This window comes from Filicampus tigris, chromosome 8 (genome assembly GCF_054856515.1).
Source record: "Filicampus tigris isolate MCC_2025a chromosome 8, RoL_Ftig_1.0, whole genome shotgun sequence".
Taxonomy (NCBI): Eukaryota; Metazoa; Chordata; class Actinopteri; order Syngnathiformes; family Syngnathidae; genus Filicampus; species Filicampus tigris.
Genome location: NC_141224.1, coordinates 2345554 through 2366921, shown reverse-complemented (window position 1 = coordinate 2366921; position 21368 = coordinate 2345554). Strand labels below are relative to the sequence as shown.

Below are 21368 nucleotides of genomic sequence, written 5' to 3'. Positions count from 1 at the left end.
GTGCAATTGTTGTTTTCTTTTCTGTGCAACTGTTGTGAAGAGCAAAATTCGACTCTTTATGTTGATGTGTTCAACGCCTTGCCGCACGTGTGCGCGCTAGCCACCGGTTGGAGAATGCGCTGATTGTGTGACGAAAGCCCGAAGGGCTCCTTTATGTAATTGAACAGAGCTGCTGCACTCAGATGAATGGCCCAGCCAATAAAACCCCATTAGAATTGAATTGCGGGAGAGAGAAGGAAGAAGAATGCAAAGATACGAGCCATTATACGGACGTACTATATGCGACGTGCATTCATCTGCATGTGTACGAGCGAGTGTGCATAAAAACAGAGGTTGCGTTTTATTCTTTGAGGCCACTACACCTTTAATGCGGCTTCCAATTGGTTTTCCAATTGGGCTTCTTGCGGGAATAAACACAATTTTTATAAAGACTATTCCCTCGTTTTGTGTTGTTATGAGCCAACATCGTTAAAATGTCCCGCAGGCATAAAACTGAGATTGTCTCCATGCTCGTCAACATGTTTACTGACCTCGCACGCCCTCTGGATTGAGGCGTTGTCATCCGGGGAGTCGCCATGCATGCATTAGTTTTGTTGTTTTAATTTGACACGGGTCCGCGGAGACTGCAGAGATTCAGGAAAGGCTATTTGGAGAGGAGACCAGCCCCACGAAAGAGCATAAAAGATGGCAACGAATACGACGTGACCGGGGATTAGTTTGGGTCTTTTTGGCCATTGTAATGAGCCAACGGGATAATTGGATTGGGGGAAAAAAAAAAAAAAAAAAAAAAGTAATTTCATGAAAAATCGCAGATGGCCGCCGGCCGTCAGCGACCGATTGCGTCACACAAATGTGTCGGAATTCCAAGGCTCCTTCAACACGGCCTGTGTAGCCGCCTCGTGACTGGCAATAGTTTTTTGTTTTTCTTCTGCCACATCGATTTATGACACTCCTAAATTTGTCCATTGTTACTTTTGCTAGGTATATTGTTAAATCATCTGCATCGATATCTTAACTTTCTTTAGTGCTATTTCATAAATTAAAAATGAGGAATGCAATGGACCTAAACAACTACCCTGTGGCACCCCACAATCAATTAATCTGGCCTGACAAACTTCCAAAAGCTGCACTGAAATCTATTAATAGCGCTCCTATTGTCTCCTCTTGTCGATTTCTTTGAGCCAATCATCAGTCATTTTCGTGAGCGCTGTAGTAGTGCTTCTCCCTGTAGGCATGTTGATAATCCGCGTTCAGGTCATTAAATGAAAAGTAATACACTTCGACCTAACACGACCTAAACATTTCTGTGGCAAAAAACTGGGAAAATCACATTCAACCCCTCAGACATTCCGAGTAACAACAAAATGAACGAGTATTTACTGGGAATGTTCAAGACCACGTTTTTTTTAGACTGATACCAGGTACCGATACCACTAGTACTTTCGATAGATACAATTTCCCACAGAACAATGACAGATTATTTTAAAGAAAAGCCTACTTTGTACTGTATGTATCTAGAATTTTGACTTAAAATGTAAGTACTGTCATGGCAATTTTCCATTAACTTTTTTTTCCCATTTTGTTCATAAAAAAATATATTTTATATAGAAAACACAATAAAATGAATTTGAATAAATAAAAAAATTCTTAATGGTCTACCTGTCAGACATGTGTTCCTTAACTCATTCACTGCCATCAACAAATTTATTCATCTTTTCACAGTCTTTTTCACTCACTTCTTTATATTTTTTTTTCAAATTTTTTCAAAGGTCAGGGTAAAAGAGGGTCTGAAAATGTCCGGCAGTGATTGAGTTAAGTTCCTGCATCGTTAAACAGCCACAAGAGGACGGCCATCTTTGCAAGTACCGATACCGTGAAATAAGTCCGGTATCGGCCCATTACCGATACCTGGTCTCGATACTCGCCCGTCCCTAACATTTATTTCTCAGTAATAAAATAAAGTTTATCCAAGATAATGCTGAAGGCAATTACAACAAAACAACCTAGTGGCCTAACCTTGGCAGCTCTAGTTACTTGCATGTCGACAAAGTTTAGTACAATACTGTCACAGACGTGTAGGTCTCATGCAGGACACAGGCTCAAGCGCCCCATTCAAAATGTCAGGCGCAGCATCCACTCCTGCAAGGAGGCGATACAGAGAGAGTGAGCGAGACGTCATTATCGCCGAGTGGCACCGCATCCATCGGTGGGAATATAACCTGGGCCGCGCGCCTGATTGGCAGCCGCGCCGCCTTAACGCATAACAATACCGGGCGGCGCGCCGGCGGCCAAGAGCACGACAGCTTGCCGAGCATTCTCCTTAATTAAGCCGAAGAGAGGCAGGGAGGCAACGTCGAAGGACACACACAAAAAAAAATAGAAAAAAAAAAATCTGTAAATGGTGAGAGAGAAAAATGAGTAGGTCATCGGTGCTAAGAGGAATTAATCAGCGTCCAGTTAATTAGCGCTACAACCTTGATCATTAATCCTCGGCCTTCATGCCGGACTGTCCAACACACACACACACGCATTCACCAGCAACTCCCTGTTTACTTATCTGCGCTGTACTTTGGGGATGGCGCGTTCGTTTCCACATGAACCACTTTTGCGTGCGCGTGACAAAGTGCACATTTGTTTGTGAGGATGAAATGGTGAAGCAGGAGGATGAGGAGGGAGGGACGGCTGCAAGCGTTAGTGCTGACAAGAGAGGAGTGCGGAAAGAGATTGATGATCTCGGGGCCGGCGGGAGAACGAGAGGAGAGACAGCACAGTACTTACCAATAAATTAACTCCTGACTAGAAAGCCCACTTGTGTGTGTTGCTATGCAGCATGCGGGGAGCTGCGTCGGGCGCGTCACCCCGGAAGCTCGCAACTCCAACGTTTGGCTTCGGAAACTCTTTGCCCACCATTAAAAATATAGATACCTCAGAATTTGCTGATTTAAAAAAAAAAAAAAAACGTAACCATTTTCCTGAAAACTGTTGACAGTTTTTGTGCTCAGCTTACGCCACATCATTTCCATTGTTTATTCTTGATATTCTCTTCGGACACTGGCGTTGGTGTCACAAAAACGCAAGAGAAAAACCAAAGCGTGGGAGTTGATCCATTAAGACCCGGTAAAGTGAATTCAGAGATTTGTTTTCGAAACGCACACACACACATTCATGTGCTCAACACGCTATCAAAACATATTTTAATTTTGCTTGTTTGATGCTTAAGGGCAAGGCCATTCCATGTATTTAAGACGGTAGTAATTTGGTCCAAATTGTGTTGGACTTGAAACACATGATTGCATGCATTTGAGTTTTTGTCAACCTAAAAAACTAAAACACCTAGAAATCATATATAAAAATGACGAAAACGTGACGGAAGGAGTTAGCTTTTTACTTGTCCAAAAGACTACAGCTAAGATGGCTGCCGAAAAAACCCACTGGTGTGTAAAGTGTATTTGGACGGCCACTGCGGCGGCAGGCTGGCTCTTGCTTAGCTTCAAATCCGTAAAAATGTTTGAACAAAAATCAGCCTAAATTCGCATGTGTGGCTTGGGATTTCATGAGCCCGCCCACGTTATCCATCATGTTCATGTTTTTTATTTTTTTTGGTGTCAGCTATTGTTTTTGTCTTTCGCCACTGATATCGACGTTTATACCTCTCCCGCTACCTGGCATTGTGCTGCTGTCATCGACTCGCCCAGCGTATCGTTGGCCTCGAAATGAGACAATGCCCGAGTCCGGTTGTTTTGATTGGAAGTGCATCTGTCACGGCCAATGCCTGCGTCTCTCCGGCTTGTTGTTGCAATGTCGCGAGTGTGCCGGCGTGATGGAACACGTCGGCGTGTGGGGCCGCTACCTTTCGTATGTGCATCGCTGTCTTCCAGTGCTGCTTTGATGCATGAACCCCCCCGCCCACCCCCCCCACCCCCCCGTGTAGCATCCCATCCTCATCCGACCAACCCGTCTTTAGACTCAATCTCATTCATTGTAGATATGAAGAAAAAAAAATGGAATAAATGAAATGTATAATTCATATTTTCTCATGAGTATGTCATTATCCCCCCCAAAAAATCTGACAGTTAAATAAACATAGGAAGTACTTTAAAAATGTGTGTAATAAGAAATGTAAATGATGATCTAAAGATGTATTTTGCTTCTGGTGAGGATATAATTTAATCAATCATAAAGTAAAAGAAACTCTACAAAAAATTATAAGAAAATCAATTTTTGGATTGGTAATAAGCACACAGTCTGCATAAATCTACTGTATGTAAAGTCTCAATTGCGTGTATTTTTAAAATAATACACTAAAAAACTGAAAAAAATAAATAAACAAATCAATATATATAAATACATTATCTGATTTATGAATAACAAAAGACACCACAAAAATAAACAGAAATAATAACAATGCAAAATAGTAATAAAATGAATAGAATACATGAAAATCATTCAAAATCACATCAGATAAATACATCATGTATTACTGATGACAATAAATAAACACCAAAATCTGTGTCGTATGAAGCGGTTTGAGAACATTGGCGTCATCGTCACGCTGAGTCACAATCAGCGATTCATCACACAACCGTGACCTTCCTCCCGTCTGCGGCGGTCGCGCGCGCGTGCGCGCGTGTGTGTGTTAACATGTCATTGCATGTCGTACATGCACTCATGCCTTTTGCCCACGTGTGTGATCCCATTCCGTGTGTGTCTGTGTGTGTAGATAACGTGTCACTCCCAAGCGCCGCCCCTCCCACTTCCACTCCCACTTCCCATTCCAACGTCACCCCATCCCTCCCGCTGGACCTCAAAGGTAATGTTCAGCGTTTTTTTTTTTTTTCTACTCTTGACCTTCATCTCCATCCTGGTTCTCCTCTGGTGTCTTCCTCTTTTGTCTCAGGTGGACCCACACACACACACCACCTACACGCACGTGCAGCCATTGTTGTGCTGCAACCTTCCTTTGTCCCGTATTTACACAAGCTTGCATACCTGCCGATGCTCGGCGCACAATCGCCCGCTCCCGCTTCCTCTCTTATCACTGGCTGCACATTTCACCTACTCAGCATTTGTTTATATCACAAGCGAGCGCACGTGTGAGTGAGTGAGTGCGTGCGTGCGTGTGTGTGTGCGTGTATCGCCGGGGGCCTCATCTGCACAAATGGCGAGGTCTAAAAGCCGCCAGTGAGAAAATGGAACATCCAAAACACAGTGAAGGAAACAAGACGGATGAAGCCATCCAGGTGGATGCGGAATGGTATTATCCCACCGGAGTGTGACAGCTGAAGAGAGGGCTTGGCACACGTCTGACTGTTCCAGCAACACAGTGGTGCATCTCATATCATCTTTGCCCAATTCAAATGAATGGACATGCCTCATGAAAAAAAAAAAACGACCAAATTGTTTGCAATGTGACTCTACTAAGGAAAAATAGCACATACGATTTGGTCAGTTACCAAAACTCTGCAGTAAGCCGCGGTAGTGTTGGCCATTCTTTGTAGAGGACAAAGAATATATGCCTGTGAATAATGGCACACACGTCGAATTGAAATAAATCAAATATTATCATATCATGATATCACAGATATGATATCATAGAATCATATCGCAGGCCACGTATCCACGCTGCAGCTTGACTTCTGACCAGGCAGAATAGATCGGAACATATTCCGGTCCTAAAGGCTATACGCTGACTCCCGCTAGATTTAGAAAATCTGCTACTGGTTTTTAAATGAGTAAACGGTTTGGGTCCTGATTGCGTTAAAGAAATGCCGATTGAATGTCAGAACCTGGCAGGGCTCTGAGGTCTGCAGACTCGGGTCGGTTAGTGGAGCCTAGAGGTCATTTTTGAGCTACTTATATTTCCTTACTTTGCTTTGAAATGTCTTTAACTCTGTTTGTGAATGCTTTAAAATGTTGTACTTTGCATTATGTGAAGCACATTGAGTTAGCTTGTGTATGAAATGCGCAACAAAAATAAAACTGAGACTGAGGGAGAATCGTCTTCGATTGGAGTTTTGCAAAACCTCGGTTTGTTATATTATCAGAATATACACAACTCCTATTTTGTTGTCTTTGTGGCAACAGTTGGATACGCTTAACATTTAACTCATTCAGAGCCAGACATTTTCAGACCCTCTTTTACATTTGAAAAGTATTGAAAAATATATAAATAAATTCCTGGGATTGAATGGCTGGACTGTGAAAAGACAAATAAATATGTCCTTGGCAGCGAATGAGTTAAATAAATATTGATTGATGAACTCATTGAATCCCAAAGACATATTTTTATGTCAAGACATATAAATACGTCTTTGGCACGGAATGAGTTGATGTATGCATCCATTCGTTCGACCGGTCACTATTCGTCACTGGCATAGATAGATGAATACCAATATATAGTATTTGTAATTAATAAATAATACTTTTCACACAAATTGTGTGAAAGTGGATCATTTCCACCGGACCCCTGAAGACCGGCACCCTGATTAGGAATGGCCGTAATCTACTGTATATGTATGTTCACCGTACTGACGTTGTCGTCTATATATGGCGTTCATACACTCACCCGCTACTGTCGTGTTTTCTTTTCAAGCGAAAGTATGTTTCGCATTCTTGAGACGAGGCCGCCGTCTCTTGCAGGTAGATGCTATTGACCTGCTTGTGTGTGTACGTTTGTGTAAATGTCAAAGCGAGTCGAGGGGAATGAAGCCGCGGCGTCGACGCAACGTTTAGTCGATGCGGGCGCCCGGAAAAACAAACCCGTTCGCCGGCAGGGATCAGGGCCTGGCGGCAGATTGAAAAGGAAAGCGGCTGAAGGAAAGCAAAGCAGCGCTTCTTGGACTTGTTACATTAAGAGCCACCTAAAAAAAAGTACTTTACTCTTCAAGTACCATCATCATCATTAAAATATATTAGCCAAGTCGGCTTACTTGCTCCCTTGACTGTGTCTGACGGTTTCATGCACTGGCAAACTTTTTTAAAGTCTTGCCTTAGTTTTGATCGCCCTTCCTTATCTTGCCGTTGATTGAAAGGAACGATTTTTTTTCAATGTTCGATTGTAGCAGTGTTTGCTGCAGTTACCTTGAAAAAGTAACTTGGTTACTTTACGGATTACTTAGATTACAAGTTACTTTACTAGTTGCTTTGAGTAAACGCCGACAACATAAAAATGACAACTGGCTTTGCCAATACTTTTTTGCAAGTGCATTTTGAACAGTGATGTTCTTGTTAAAAAGCAAAGACCGCCCCTTTTGAACTTAAAAGTCCAACTCAAGTTGGGCCCGTTTGGCCTCAACGGAGGTCTGCACTCACCGCTATTGTGGTTTTATTGTATCAGACCACATTAGAATCTTCCAGTGTCCCTAATGTTGTGGCTGATGGGTTCGAAATCGATTTTTACGAGCTGTGCGTACGAGCTCGTACTCGTCACTCCCCAGCACGCCGAATGTTCTTCAAAAGGTCGATGCGAGCGATGAAACAAAATGCCACTACGATTCCACTTGCGCTTTTACTTCGATTCCACTTGCGCTTTTACTTCTTTATCTCCCCTCACTCATCTTAAGTGGTTGATTCCATTTCCCGGGCGGGTGGTTCCGAGGGGGGGGGGGCGAGGTGGAAAAACACCTTCAAAAATTCCCCTCATTCAAAATGCATTGCGCTGGCCTCCCAGGTGCTCGGCCCCAATGGTTTTTTCAAGCTATTGCCTTATTCACTGTCCTGATTTCTCAGCTATTCTGTCAGTGAGGGTGCAGCTGGGGGAGTGATGAGAGGTGATAATGTAACTCGGGTGGAAGATATCGACTTTTTATCTCCCGTCTGCCCACTCCTGCTGCTTTCTACCTCCCTTTTTTTATTTTATTTTATTTTTTTACCTCCCAACCGTCTTCCCATCTCGCACTTTTATCGCTTCTTTCTCTTTGTCTATTCACTCGGCCCTCCACTCTGAAGACGTGGCCTCGTTTATAGTATGAAGTTAATAGTATAGTGGAATGTTCCTCCGCAGAAGCTAAAGTGCAGTGTGCGCACTAAGTCACATCCGCGGTAAAGACCACATCATTGGCTAATTCAATATAGCCTATCAGCGCTAGTTTAGAGCCAAGTGTAATCCCTCCGCGGGCGGTTCGGATAGCGGGAGTATAGACACCGTGTCGTTTCAATCACGTTTTTGAACAAATGCTTACAAAATACAGTAAATACTGTACAAGGATATTCTTAGCTGACCCTCAACTGGCTAACACTTTAGCCAGTGAGCAGCCAGCCAACTCCACATTCTCACTTGGTGGCTTTCACCTCACTCAACAGGCCAGGCCCCCTTTTTAAACGCACACACACATTTAACATCGCAGATACTACAATTTAGAACGTGAGGATGGCGATCCCAAGTGGACAAACATTGTACCTGCACCTCACAGGCATATATTTTGGTATTATATACACAGAGCTTTGAAATATATATAAATGATCAAATATACATATTTGGCCGCTACATCACGGTAGTTTGCATGTCACTAGGGTGGTCTGGAACATAAGCCAGCGATAAATGAGGGATTACTTTCCTATTTAGTCAGGGCCAAGGTTATTGTAGTTCACGAAAAATAATGAAAGAGCTAAAGTAAAATTGAGAAAACATTTCAGTTAAGGAATTAAAATAAAAACGGAAACGCTTTTTAAAAAGCGAAAACTAAGTGAAACTATCTTACAAAACAAACTAGCTCCAATTTTGTCAGATCTTGTCATTCATGAGCTTTCGGGATTCATTTTAAATGTATACAATTCTGTATTGCTGTACATCTGCATCGATGAAGGTAATAAAAAAAAGATGCTCAAACTAATACTAAAACTAAAGAAAATTAAGAATTTTTAGAAAAAAAAATAAGACTTATAAAAACCAACAAACCTGCTCTTAAAACCAATTAAGCAACTATAATGACGATTATAACCCTAATCGGGGCTTTCGTGTCATTTGGCACCTTAGGATGTCTCAGAAAGAGCATCAAAAAAAGGCAATTAGTTGAATTTTCCAGCGAATCGTGATGGTTCCACCGAAAAAGACAAATCCACCGACGTGTGGGGAATAACTGTGACTGACGCCTTTTGTCTTTGCCTAGATCCCGGCGCAGTGGTGGAGACTCACAGCGCGGTTCCCTACGCGGTGATCGGTGGCGTGTTGGCCCTGCTGGTTTTCACCGTCATCTGCGTGCTCATCATCACCATCTGGTGCTCCGTGCGCCAGAAAGGTAAAGCGCACACCAACTCGCATGCTCCCGATGCCAAAATCAACAGTTCAATGTTAGTAAACATTAAATGCGCCACAGCCAGCCAGGGGATACATTTGAAGGGATACATTTACGTTATTGACGCCAAATGTGTCCAGTAACCGTCGTCACACTTGTCATGTGTTCTTATGGATTACTTATTCTACCTTACGTTTGGTTGCTGTTTTTATTTTATATTTTATTCATAGTAACTGAAAACAAGCCATGTAAGAAACAATGATGGAATTTTCTTCTTTTTTTTTTTAAAGTAGATGGCGTCCTCTTGTACAAATGCATTCAAAAATTCAATTTTTTTGGGGGTCACCCGGGATTACATAATTAGAATAATGATAATATTCATAGAACAATAAGGGGTGTGCGCACTTGGAGGTCAATACCCCGTGGCATTATGGGTAACAGTGTCGAATGTAAAAAATGCATTGCAGACAAAAATGAAAAAAAAATCACAAGAATTACGAAAAAAAAACCAATTACTAACTACTTAACTTTCGAACGTATTGGTATAATGTTGGTCAAATGCTAAAACATAACAATTTTATCATGCCCAAGTCGGTGCCCCGTGGCAAAAATGCCAAACGGAAATCATGCACTGCAGATAAAATAAAACTATAAAATGAATAAACAATGTTTACTTAGTTGATTTTAAAATGTGTTGATATAATGCATGCCAAATGCGAAAAAAAAAAAAAAAGTTTTAACTAACGCATGGGGCAACTCAATACTCAGTAGCATGATGGAAAAAAATGCTCCGTTTGTAGCATTTAGCCTAAAAGTACATTCAAACGTACTTGCGAGTACGTATTTGCAAGCCCAATTTTTTACTCCACATTGGCAGCTCCACACCTGCGTATTTTCTCAATAAATTCCAAATCATATGGACTAAGTTGAGGTTAGCATGTTAGCTCGGGCCCTGGGCAAGCGTTCCCGTTTGTGGCCCCTTTGCAAAATGACTGTTTTCAAGCGATGAGTGGCCGCTGGCGCGGCCCAATGATGGATAACCTTGGACAGGATAGTGGCCGACATTCTAAGTGCACACTCCGTATTTTATGACTATATGCTACTATATTAAGGCTCATCCATTAAAATGAAGCTGCCCATCTTTTTAAGTGCCCTCCCATCTCACCCGTCCGATGTTGGCAGCCTTCGAGTGTGCTCGGCGGCCGCCAAGTAAGAAATGATCGAGCCGCCGGAGAGCCTGACAAGCTGCCAGTTCGCTTTCGGCTACGGCCTTGCCGCCAGTCAACGTTCAGACCCGCCGATTACGACCAATCAATTTCCAGACATTGGGGGGTGGGGGGGAGGGGCGGCGATCGGGGCTTTTGTCCTGACTGTCAGCTCCTACCGTTAAGACGCTCAATACACAGGAGGGTAACGTGTGCCTGTTTGTGGAGGCGGGGGACCTATTATGAGAAATGGACTCTTTAATGGCTTGTATACAAATAATTGAGTCTCCGGCGTGCCAATTGCGCAATTGCACAACCAAGTGAATGTTTTTCTCAGCGGCCTTATTTCCAAAAATGTGCCTGTGAGCAAGGCGTTCTCGATCGGTGTCTGCCGTTCTGAATGTTGCTGTCCTAGTTTAAAAATTACCCCCACACCAAATTTAGCCAACCATGACTTGGAAGCTATGCTGGGTGAAGATCCGCCATCTCCAAGTGATGACAGTCGTCCGGCATACGCTCCGATGTTCGAGGAAGTCGTCACCATGGAAACGATCTGTGTTTGCCAGTGTTTGCTCGACCAATCGACGAGTCATTTGGCAGATTGGTGATGAAGTGCTGCCTCTGTGAGTGAAAATGCAATCCATTTTCACAGGGGCTGGCTTTTCTGTCTCAAAGGGCTTCACAAGCCCGTAGTTAGGAGGGCAAGGAAAAATAAAAAGATCTGGTGAAAAGTAAGAAACCTGAAGAAGCGAGGTCGCGCAGCATTAATCCTTTGTGATGAAGTGCTGCACCCGTGAGTGAAAATACAAATGAATCACTCAAGACTCTTTGGGCTTTTTGGGAACCAGTTGCCGCTTGCCTACTCACAAAGCCCTAACTCTGCTCCCAGTCGTCATGGTAACAAACGCTGAACCCTCCACTGGGCGGGGTGAGCAGTGGCTCATTTGCATGAGAGAGAACTTGCAAGTGTTTCTAACCAGAGTGAATGCGAACCGTGCTGCCATTTCTTCCTTTCTTTCTTTCTTTCTTTCTTCTTTTCTTCCTTCCTTTCTTTCCTTCCCCTTTGTGCGTGTTTTGCGAAGGCGCGGCCGAGCTTGTCGTGACGACGCCTTGCTTTGAAATCCTGAAGTGTCTCCTTGCAAATGTGTCGGTGGGTGACGCAAGGGCTAACCTGTGCCTGTCTCCTCTTTGTCTTTTGCCCCCCCCCCCCCCACCACCACCACCCCCCGCCCCCCTCTTGGCCTCTTCCCGACCGCCGCCGTTCAACTCCTCCCACGCTTGCTTTCAATTGCAACTCGAAGGCTCGTACCGCACCCGAGAGCCCGTTCTCGCTTGGTACTAAAACTAATCGATTAACCCGTCAGGTACAAAAAGCGTCCGCGACACGGGCACCGGTTTGAGTTGGATGGGAGGCTGCTGCACGGGCTGTGAGCGTGACGCTTTGCCGCCTAACCGACCCTCTGCCACCCCCCCTACCCCCATCTCTCTCTCTCTCTCTCTCCTCCCTCTCTCTCCCTCTCTGTATCTCTCCCCTCCCTCTATCTCTCTTTCCCCGTCACTCCCCCTCCCCCTCTCTCACCCACCTTCTCGATCTCTTTCATTCTACCCCTCTCTCGCCCAATCTCTCTCTTCCCTCCCGCTCTCTCCTTCCCTCTGTCTCACTCTCTCGCACCCACCCGCTCCCCCTTCTTTCCCCCTCTCTCACTTCCTCTTTCTCTCTCTCCGTCTTTGCTTTCCCTTTCCCACTCTCCCTCCTTCACTCTCCCCCTCTGTCCTCTCTCCTCTCTATCTCTCTCACCCTGCCTCTCTCTCCTTATCTTCTTCTCCCCCACCCTACCTCTTTCGCCCCCTCTATCCTTCCTCGCCCCCACCCCCTCTATTTCCTCTCTGTCTCACTCCCTCTCTGTCTTTGTCTCTACCTCTTCTCTCCCCTCTGCCTCCCCTTCTCTCTCTCTCTCTCTCTCTCACACCTTTTCTCTCTCTCTCTCCCCTTCCCTCTCTCTCTCTCTCTCTCTCTCTCTCTCTCTCTCTCTCTCCTCTCACCCAGGCTCCTACCTTACCCACGAGGCCAGCGGCTTGGACGAGCACGGCGAAGTGCAGGAGGCCTTCCTCAACGGCAACGACGCCAGCCAGGGCAAGAAGGAGTACCTACTGTAGCCCCACCGTCGACCTCTGACCTTATCCCTGTGCCCCGCCCCCTCCCCCTTCCTCCTCATCAAACCTTCTCCACACAAACACTCACACACAAAAACGACTACACGCCAAAACTCACACTCACCCCCATAAAGCGAGAGCGTATGGAGGCGTTCACGGCCGCACAATAGGCTTTCTGTACATCTGAAACAGTAAAAAAGAGGCGAACAATAGAAAACGAGGGGGGTTTTCACCAAGATGGATGCAGCAAGCGTGGAAGGCAAATAAGTGGCGTAATTTCGCGGCAGGTGTTAAAAGCGTCCCCCATTGCGCCGCATTTAAGGAGCTAACCAGGATCCGTCGATGCTGGGAAATGTTCTCATAATTACGGGAAAAGAACAGGAGTCTCCCGGGTGTATTTGTACTCTATGTAAACGCTAGCGTGCAGTGTAGCGTATGAAGTGCTCCCTCCACTGGTGAAAAAATGAAAAAAAATCTTTCTTTTTTTTTTTTGTTTGTTTTGGTCCTTTTTTCCACTCTGAGCTCTCCGGCCAGGCTGCGCCTCCGGTCATCGTGACAACGGAAGCCGGATTCGCCGTTGGCCGCGGGGTGTAGGGACAGGCTGAGCAGTGGCTCACTTACATTAGACAGGACCCCCACTCAAAAAAGGCTAATTTCAGCCAGACAAGAAATTAGGTGTGTAAAGTTGTGTAATTCTTGATCTTGATGGGGTATTTAGACAAAAGGCAAATGTTTTCAATTGTGAGAAAAAACAACAACAACAACAACAAAAAAACATGCAGAGGTGCCTTGACATGCGAGTTACACTACGTGAGTCTTTTTTTTTTCCACAAAAAAGAGTCTTCAAGCTGTTTAATGACACTCGCACTTGAAATCTACTGTCAAACTCAACATAAAAAAAAGGGAATTACACTTTGAGTATTTAGATAAAAAACATGGCACTGCTGCCGCTTAGCTTAATGCTAACACATAATGCAAGACGCCATAGACAGGTGAATGGAACTGAATTAAATGTTCCAACTTTGAATGATGTTACAATGTCTTAATCTCTTAACCAGTACAATACATTTATACATTTTAATTGAATCATTAAATACTTTTTAAGAATAAATTCCTTTATGAACTTGCAATTTTAATTTTGAAACGGTGCATAGTCTGGTCCTCGAGGGCCCCTACCCAGCCTGTTTTCGATGTCTCCCTCCTCCAACACACCTGATTCAAACGATCAGCTCAACAGCAAGCTTTGCAGAAGCCTCATAATGATCCTGCTCATTTGAATCAAGTGTATTAGAGGAGGGAGACATCGAACACAGGCTGGATAGTGGCCCTCGAGGACCGGACCTGGGCACCCCTGGTCTAAGATTTTTTTTTAAAGTAATCATTTGTCACGGTGTCACAGGATTTTTGTTTAACAAGTAACATTATCAATGAGAGCAAACCATTTTCAACATTTCGACCAATAGATTTGTGACAAAAAAAAAAAAAATGAAATTCACTGAACTGTGACATAGGAGGAGTCGGCCTGATGCTATTACGCTTGAAGACATTTCAACAAAGTTACGAGTTGTTTTTTTGGGGTTTTTTTGTTTTTTTTGACGCCAATATTTCCGCTTTTACTGAAAGTCAATATCTGTTCCAAATATCGTTTTTTGGACTCCTTGATGACTAATCAGTATCGGCCCTGAAAAAATCGAATCGGTCTATCTCTAGTGTCTCTTCACTTGAATTACAAGCGTGGTCACGGAACAAATCCAACTCGCATGTCAAGGCACCACTGTACATCTTATTGACTATTAGAAGTCTTTTTTGCTCCACTCCTTTTGTTTGACTCCTGCTGGGGGGGGGTTAAGTGATTTCCTTTCTTCAACTCATGAGGGAATGGCAAATTGTCTTCCCTCTCTGTTATTCTGTACCTTCTATCTCGCCACCCTTCTTCTCCTCTCTCCGCTTTTGTCAGCTCGCTAGAGTGAAAGGCTTAACGTCGGCCTGACGGAGACCAAAAGGAATACGACTCGCGAGCACATTAAAGAAAAAGCTTAATTATTTCCCAATGTCATTAAGGGGATCAAAAAGGTTTACAAGTCTTAATGGGAAGGGCGAGAACCGGAAGGTGGGATGGCGAAACGCTGAATCAGACAATAAAAAATATTGGTTTTTGAATGCTACCGCACACACACACACACACATACACACACGCACACACACCCACACTCACACACACACATTCACTCATATGTAAACATATTGACAAAGCGAGTATACATATCTCTGAATTCCTTTGTATAAAAAAAAAAAAGCAGACGCGTAAATTAAACTTTTAAGAGAGAAGAAACTGTTTACTATTGCATTATGAAACTATACTATACTAACACTGAATATTAGCCAATAGAGGCGCAAAGCCAAACAAACTACTGTCCAGTGAACTTTAAAGAAAAAAAACAAGACAAAAAGAACAAAAAAAAATGTCTTTATCAGAAACCTACAAAGGCGTATTAGGGCCCCACTGAAAAGACGAATTTAATCAAGACAAAATGTTGCAAGAAAAAAAGTCATATCTTTGCATAAATTTGTATTTGTTTTTGTTTTTTTAATCGTCCGGCAGGTCACGAGAGAGTCACAATGTCTCCGACTGTTGCATTTAGGTGCATGTGGGAATTTTCATAATCCAATGATAAAATTATGACTTTTTACCTAAAAACATATATATATAATTTCTCTCCCAATATTCCGTCTTCATTCTCGTGAGATTTTGAATTGGGTTTTTTTCAGACATTTTTTTGGGGGGGGATGTCCTCAAGATACTTTTTTCTTGTAGCGTTATGATTATTTCATAAAATCTTTTCCCACTATATATATTTTTTGAAATGATTAAAGGAAGATCTGCTTTTTTCCAATTTTTTTTTTGTCTCAATCTTAATCTAATCTCATAAGATTAAGATATGACTTTTGGCTACTCTCACTTGTTCAAATTATGACTCACTTTTTTAATTCTTGAAGAAATTAGCTTTTTTTGTAATATAATGCAACTTTATTCTCAATGTACATTTTTTTGAAAAAAATGGGACTTTTTTCTGAAAAATACTATTTACAGCACTTCAACTTGAACCTGGAAAAACGACAACTTTTTGCATTTACAACTTTATGCTTGAGGTTGTATGACTTTTTTCCTCCTATTTTTCACGTTTGAGTGTGGCCCTAATACTCCCGCGTGGAAACCAGCGCTCTTACTGAGATTTTTTTTTTTTTTTATTAATTATTCTTGTTTGAACAAATATGATTGTTGTTCCTGTTACTGTTATTATTATTATTATTATTATTGACGTTGTTATAATGACAATTGTAAATGTTACAAGAATTGTACACTTCTCATGCTTTGTTTTTAATTCTACTGTAGAGCAGTTGTTGCCTTCTTTTACCCTCCAATTTCCCACCGACTTTTCCCTGGTATTTCTCTCTCTCTCCTTCTCTTGTTCTCTCCTTCTTCTTCTCCCGTGCCCGGTCGTCGCCTCTCCTTCCCTTTCACTCTTTATTTACGTGTCCATGTGTCATTGTTGATATATAGCTAACTATTTCTTTATAAGGGAAAGCTACAAAGCACGAGAAAATAAAAAAAGATACCAAAAATAACCTTGATGTCTTTCATTCTTCTTCTTTTTTTTTTTTTTTTGCTTTTGCTGTTGCTCAGCGTGTAATTAGCAGGTGCTGTTTTTCCACGCCGAGAAAAGACAACGGGAGATGAAGCATGTGATGAAATCGATGGGGAATTGTCGCGCGGCGTGCACTGAAGGCTGAAGATAAAGACGTGGAAGCTGGTTGAGCGCCGCGAGTAAACAAAGCAGGTGGAAGCGCGGCGCCGCTAATGAATCATAAAGCCGAGAAAAGAAGATAGAAGAGCCCAAATACATCTGTGCCGTTAAAGTAGCGCGCGATCAATAGCCGATTGTCGAGAAGCTCTCGACGCGTCCATCTGCACGCGGCGCTGACATTTGAACGCGGCCAGAGGTCGCCGGGGCGACGGATCAATGACGGGCCTCCGTGCTGCTCTGTCATAAAGAAAGATTGTCAAGCGGCAATCAAAGTAATGGACTCGCACGGACGCACGCCTGCGGCATGACTTGACATGGCCGCGGCGGGCACGTCTGCACTTTATGATGATGTTTTTTTGAAGGGAGCCAGTCCTATCAGGACCGGCGTGATGGATGGCTAATCAAAAGACAAATATTGGCCTTTTCATTGGTCTTCAAACTTTACGTGCCCTTCATCCGTTTCCCTCTGGGCTTTATCGCAGGACAACTTTGGCAAGAGAAAAACAGAATTACTACCAAAAGTCAAGAAGCGATGACAAAGTTGTCAAAATGATCACTCTTAAAATAGCCCACGCCGGCGGATAATCCCTCAGGATAATCTTTTTGAGACAACTGGTGGCTAATGGTGCTCTGAGGCCTCGGACACGCATCAAACTCATCTGGCTGCTTTTGTCCCGATTTTGCCCCTTCCCAACCAAAGCCAACAAATGGAAGATTGTTTTATGCCTTATAAGATTATCCTATGAGATCCTATAAGACAGGTGTGCCTAACCAGTTGACCGCTAGATCGCCCGCAAGGGATGTAGGGGGAAAAGGGGAAAAAATGTTTTCTTGTGTGTTTGCGTGTTAATATTATACATTTTGTGTTAGTGTACACTACATCCTACGCATTCTATCAGCCTCAAGTCCACAAAAAAAAAAAAAAAAAGTGAAAAAAAATAAATAAGTCTGTCAACTTTAACCTACACGGGCGCATAACCTGCATCACAGGAAGTTGTTAGCGGTCAGCAGTCTGCAATTGCAGCCAGCCATCAAAGCCGTTGAAATCGATCAATTTTATTTTATCTTCACATGTACTGAGACACAATTTTTTAAGATTTGCAAAGTCTTTATTTGTGTACCAAGCCTAAAAGTGTGATTCGCACGTTGTGATTTTTGGAGTTGTTTAGGGTCAGTCTGGACCATAGATTCTGAACAATTTGAAAAAAAACACCAAATATATGGCGGTTCAATGTACCCGGCTTTCGACGTTTACATATTACTTTATCACTGCTCCGCTGCATTCTTACAAAGCGGCCATTTGAAGACAGCCGTCAAGCTTTTAGATGTGATTGAGCCGCAACGGGCGCCGCAGTCATCGACGACTCAAATCAATAGACATGAGCGAGCCTGACAAGAAGCAAAAGCGTATTCCTCCTTGAGTTTATGGCACCCGCTGAACGGCGCATAACGCGGCCGATAATGACAACGTCAAGTCGATGAACGCCTCATTCGCTCCCGCGAGCAATTGTTTCCCGTGAATTCGAAAGGCTCCCATTTACGACCGTCGTATTTGATTTGTATGAGTTGCGGTAAAGCCGGCACCGCATCCAATCCCGACGTCTTTACATCATCGGTTTGGACCTCTCCGTAACATTCGAGTGGGATGCCGTGGCAAGCGCGTGCTGACTGATTTCGGCGGCGTGACCATGGTGAGGTGTTTCAAGTGTCATCGACGTGAGTGTGTTGAGGCATAATCAGGAAGCTGAGAGCTTTCAAAGCAGACGGAACAATTGACGGGGAAACCAGAACAATCTATACTTTTAACCCCTTCAACTTTTGCAGATTTAGCTCTAAACAGTCTACTTGGGTGGTTTGAAAGTAATGGAATGGCAGGGGGGGGGGGGGGGGGAACACACTTTATCGGGTACACGACCTGCACGACCTAATGAGATCCGACGCAGGAGCTTTAGCTCAGTAATTCAACCCAAACGTAAGCTCTCAGTACAACGCACAATCATCCATGCCTAGCGTTACTTTGAAACACAAGCCCAACTCGGACTCTGCTCTGCTAAAAAAATTTAAGTATGAAATGAAATAATTCACTCAACTAATAGGTTATTAAAGCGTCCATCCATTCATCCTTATTTGTGTCAGAGGGCTAGATGGGAGAAACCAGTGGCGGCATGTCAATAAAGGCCCGTGCCAAAATATTCAGAGCAAAATAAAAATATTTCAAATATATATCTATATGTATAGCTACCCTAATGAGGATAAGATGTGTAGAGAATAGATGGATGGATGAGTACGCTACTTGGCGGTGTGGTTATTGCGGCTTACGTCTATTGTTGGGTCATGTGTGACCATAACTTCATCTATTGCTGTTTGGCAGGTTTTCTTGCCTTTTTTTTTTTTTTCTTCTTCTAAGTCGGGACAGTCAAAAAATGTCAATTTTACAAAAACTGAGGCCGTGAGTATTCGAGCTTGTGGCTGCGTTCACAAATGAATGAGAGCTGAGTGCGGCAGCACATGAGGACGACTAAACAAAACTACGTTAACGTTTTTTTTTTAGGTTTAAAAAGGTCTTGCCTTGACCAGAATTCCACCTGGAAACCGAAAGCTCATTGCCATGACTACCATTCTTCTTCGACAAAGAAAAATAACTTCCGCCGGAAGAACAAGGATTTACGGAGCCGGTATTTATTCATCATTCTGCATTTTGAGTTGAAAAGTTGAACTTATTAAATGTAACAAGTGTTTAGAAGGGTGGAAACCGTGTGGGCGGTTGTTGATATGGCTTAATACAAACATATATCCTTCCTGCCCAAAAAGGTTCACCTCTACTTTGCAGAAATTGACCTATTGCAGGGGATCATGAGAAAGAACATTATTCTCTTGTATCACCCACGAAAAGTGAGCAGGATTAATAGTTTATAGTTCATGATGAGATAAGTTTGTTTGTTCATCTGTGCCGTCTGAAATGCTGACGCACTTCCGGTCTGTGTCGCAGCAATGTTTCCCCATTAAAAGTTCGACATGCACGGTAGCTCTTTTGTAATGCAAGAGATAGGACCAAGGTGGGGCACGACATTCCAGCACACTAACTCCCGGACTTAAAAACCGACCGGCAGCTCAGTCTCCGGAGACGTCATTGTCCACTGTCCACATACATGTCTAATCATATCTTATTTAATGAAGTTTTTAGATATGAAAACGATAAAACAAATTCCATTTCAGTTCATCATAGCCTAATATGGTGGCCAGTAAATATGAATGCACCATACTAAGAAAAAAACGGCAAATTTAATAATATCCACACAAAAAAAGGGAGGGGGGGGATGGGGAACATCACAAGCAGCGCAACTTAAGAGAATAATATTCTTTTTCATGTTTTCTCCGGTACATCAATGGCGGTTCAAGATGAACAATCCAATTAACGGGAGCTAAGCCCCCTCTGTTTTTTTCATTACAAGAAAGCGCCGCATTGTATTTACAAGTGTAATCAAAACAACCATGAAGATTGTGTCAAAAGCAGGTTAATTATCTTCCCCTCCTTTATTACGCGACATCCTCTCTGGACCGTCGTGTTATTAGCGAATCTTTCATTAAACGCTGTCAGTCATATGTTTATCACGGGCGACTGTCTCGGCAGAATCTTGAAACGGGCCGTGGGGGGGGGGGGGGGGGACAAAACAGAGGAGGGGACGTGGCAGCAAAAGTGACATCTGTGATCAGGATTGCCGTCATCATCGGCAGGATTAATTTTCTGGCTGACATTTGGCGCGGGAGACGATAATGAAGTGGCCTTTTCGGTTGCGAGCTACTCCGAGCATCTGCGCATGAGGTTAATGATTAGTTAGAGAAACACAAACTAATCGCGCGGATTGCTCTGTTTATTTTTTTGTGAAACTGCAAGCCTTCTACGTCAACGTTGCTGCTCGCAAGGCAATATGGCGTACATTTCAATGCTTCATGGTAGACAAATGTTGACACTGAGGCAAAAACTGGAATTGACTTCCGAAAAAAAAAAAAAAATACAAGAACATTATGGAAAATTTGCCCATCCATTTGTTAATTAGCAAGATATTCCCAACATTAGGAATTGTCGTCTAGGATTGTACCATTTGCATTCTCAGGTGTAGGCGTCGTTTATGCCCAAAATACATAAATATATGTCTGAAAAGGAAAACATTTATGCGGATAGCGAGATTCTTTCCGGTCCTGACGTTAGCGATAGATGAACAGGACACCATCGTTTGCATCCCGGGATGAGGGAACAGTTCCATTGTGACTCACAAGGAAAAACACAGGAAATAAATTCCCCTAATGAAAGGGAATAATCAGACAATTCAGAGTTAGCATTTGTTTGTCTTTCAGTTTGTATCTCCTTTCTCAAACAGCAATCCGTGCCTTTGTCGCATCTCGGCTGGATTACTGTCATGCACTTTATTTTGGAGTCAGCCGGTCCTCCCTCAAGCGTCTCCAGTTGGTCCAAAATGCCGCTGTCGCCCGCCTGCCTGCCTCCTAACTGGTGCTCATAGGAGCCAACGCCGCTCTGGCTCCCCTTCACTGGCTCCCTCTACATTTTAGAGTTCTCGTTAAGATTCTTTTAATTCATTCTTTCAACTTTATTTACTTCCGTGTGACCAATTGTTGCTCCATGTACGGCACTTTGTATACAACGGCGCTTGTTTTAAAGTGCTCTATAAATAAAGTTGAGTTGAGGTAATTCGGGCTATTCTGGTCCATTAGGACTAGATGGATGATAATTTGGGCAGGTGCGGTTTCATCGTGACTCATAAAACAAAGGAAAATAAGCTGTTGGGGTTTCCGTCCATTTGTTAGTGATGAGACTATTTTTGGGTTCCGACGTTAGGAGTAGCTGTCCACCATTTGATACGTTGGGGGGAGGAGTCAAAAGTTAAAAAAGAAGTAAATACATTCCTCGACAGAAGTGAAAAATTATGGAGTGTCACATTTGTATTTGTCCA

At 43.2% G+C, this 21368-nt stretch overlaps 1 protein-coding gene across 3 annotated transcripts in view; it reads left to right on the top strand.

Annotated features, from left to right (window-relative positions):
- The window catches only part of cadm4 (cell adhesion molecule 4), a 54361-nt gene extending 40534 nt beyond the window's left edge, over positions 1-13827 (top strand). Inside the window, exons 7-9 of one of the 3 annotated variants that reach the window (XM_086038667.1) lie at positions 9108-9236; positions 11740-11802; positions 12486-13827. In XM_086038667.1, coding sequence (XP_085894793.1) covers positions 9108-9236; positions 11740-11780 — 170 coding nt within the window. In that variant the 3' untranslated portion in view covers positions 11781-11802; positions 12486-13827. Of the gene's footprint in view, positions 1-4720; positions 4811-9107; positions 9237-11739; positions 11803-12485 lie in introns of all 3 variants that reach the window. The other 2 variants (XM_086038665.1, XM_086038666.1) reach the window with 2 other exon arrangements.
- The last annotated feature ends 7541 nt before the right edge of the window (positions 13828-21368 follow it).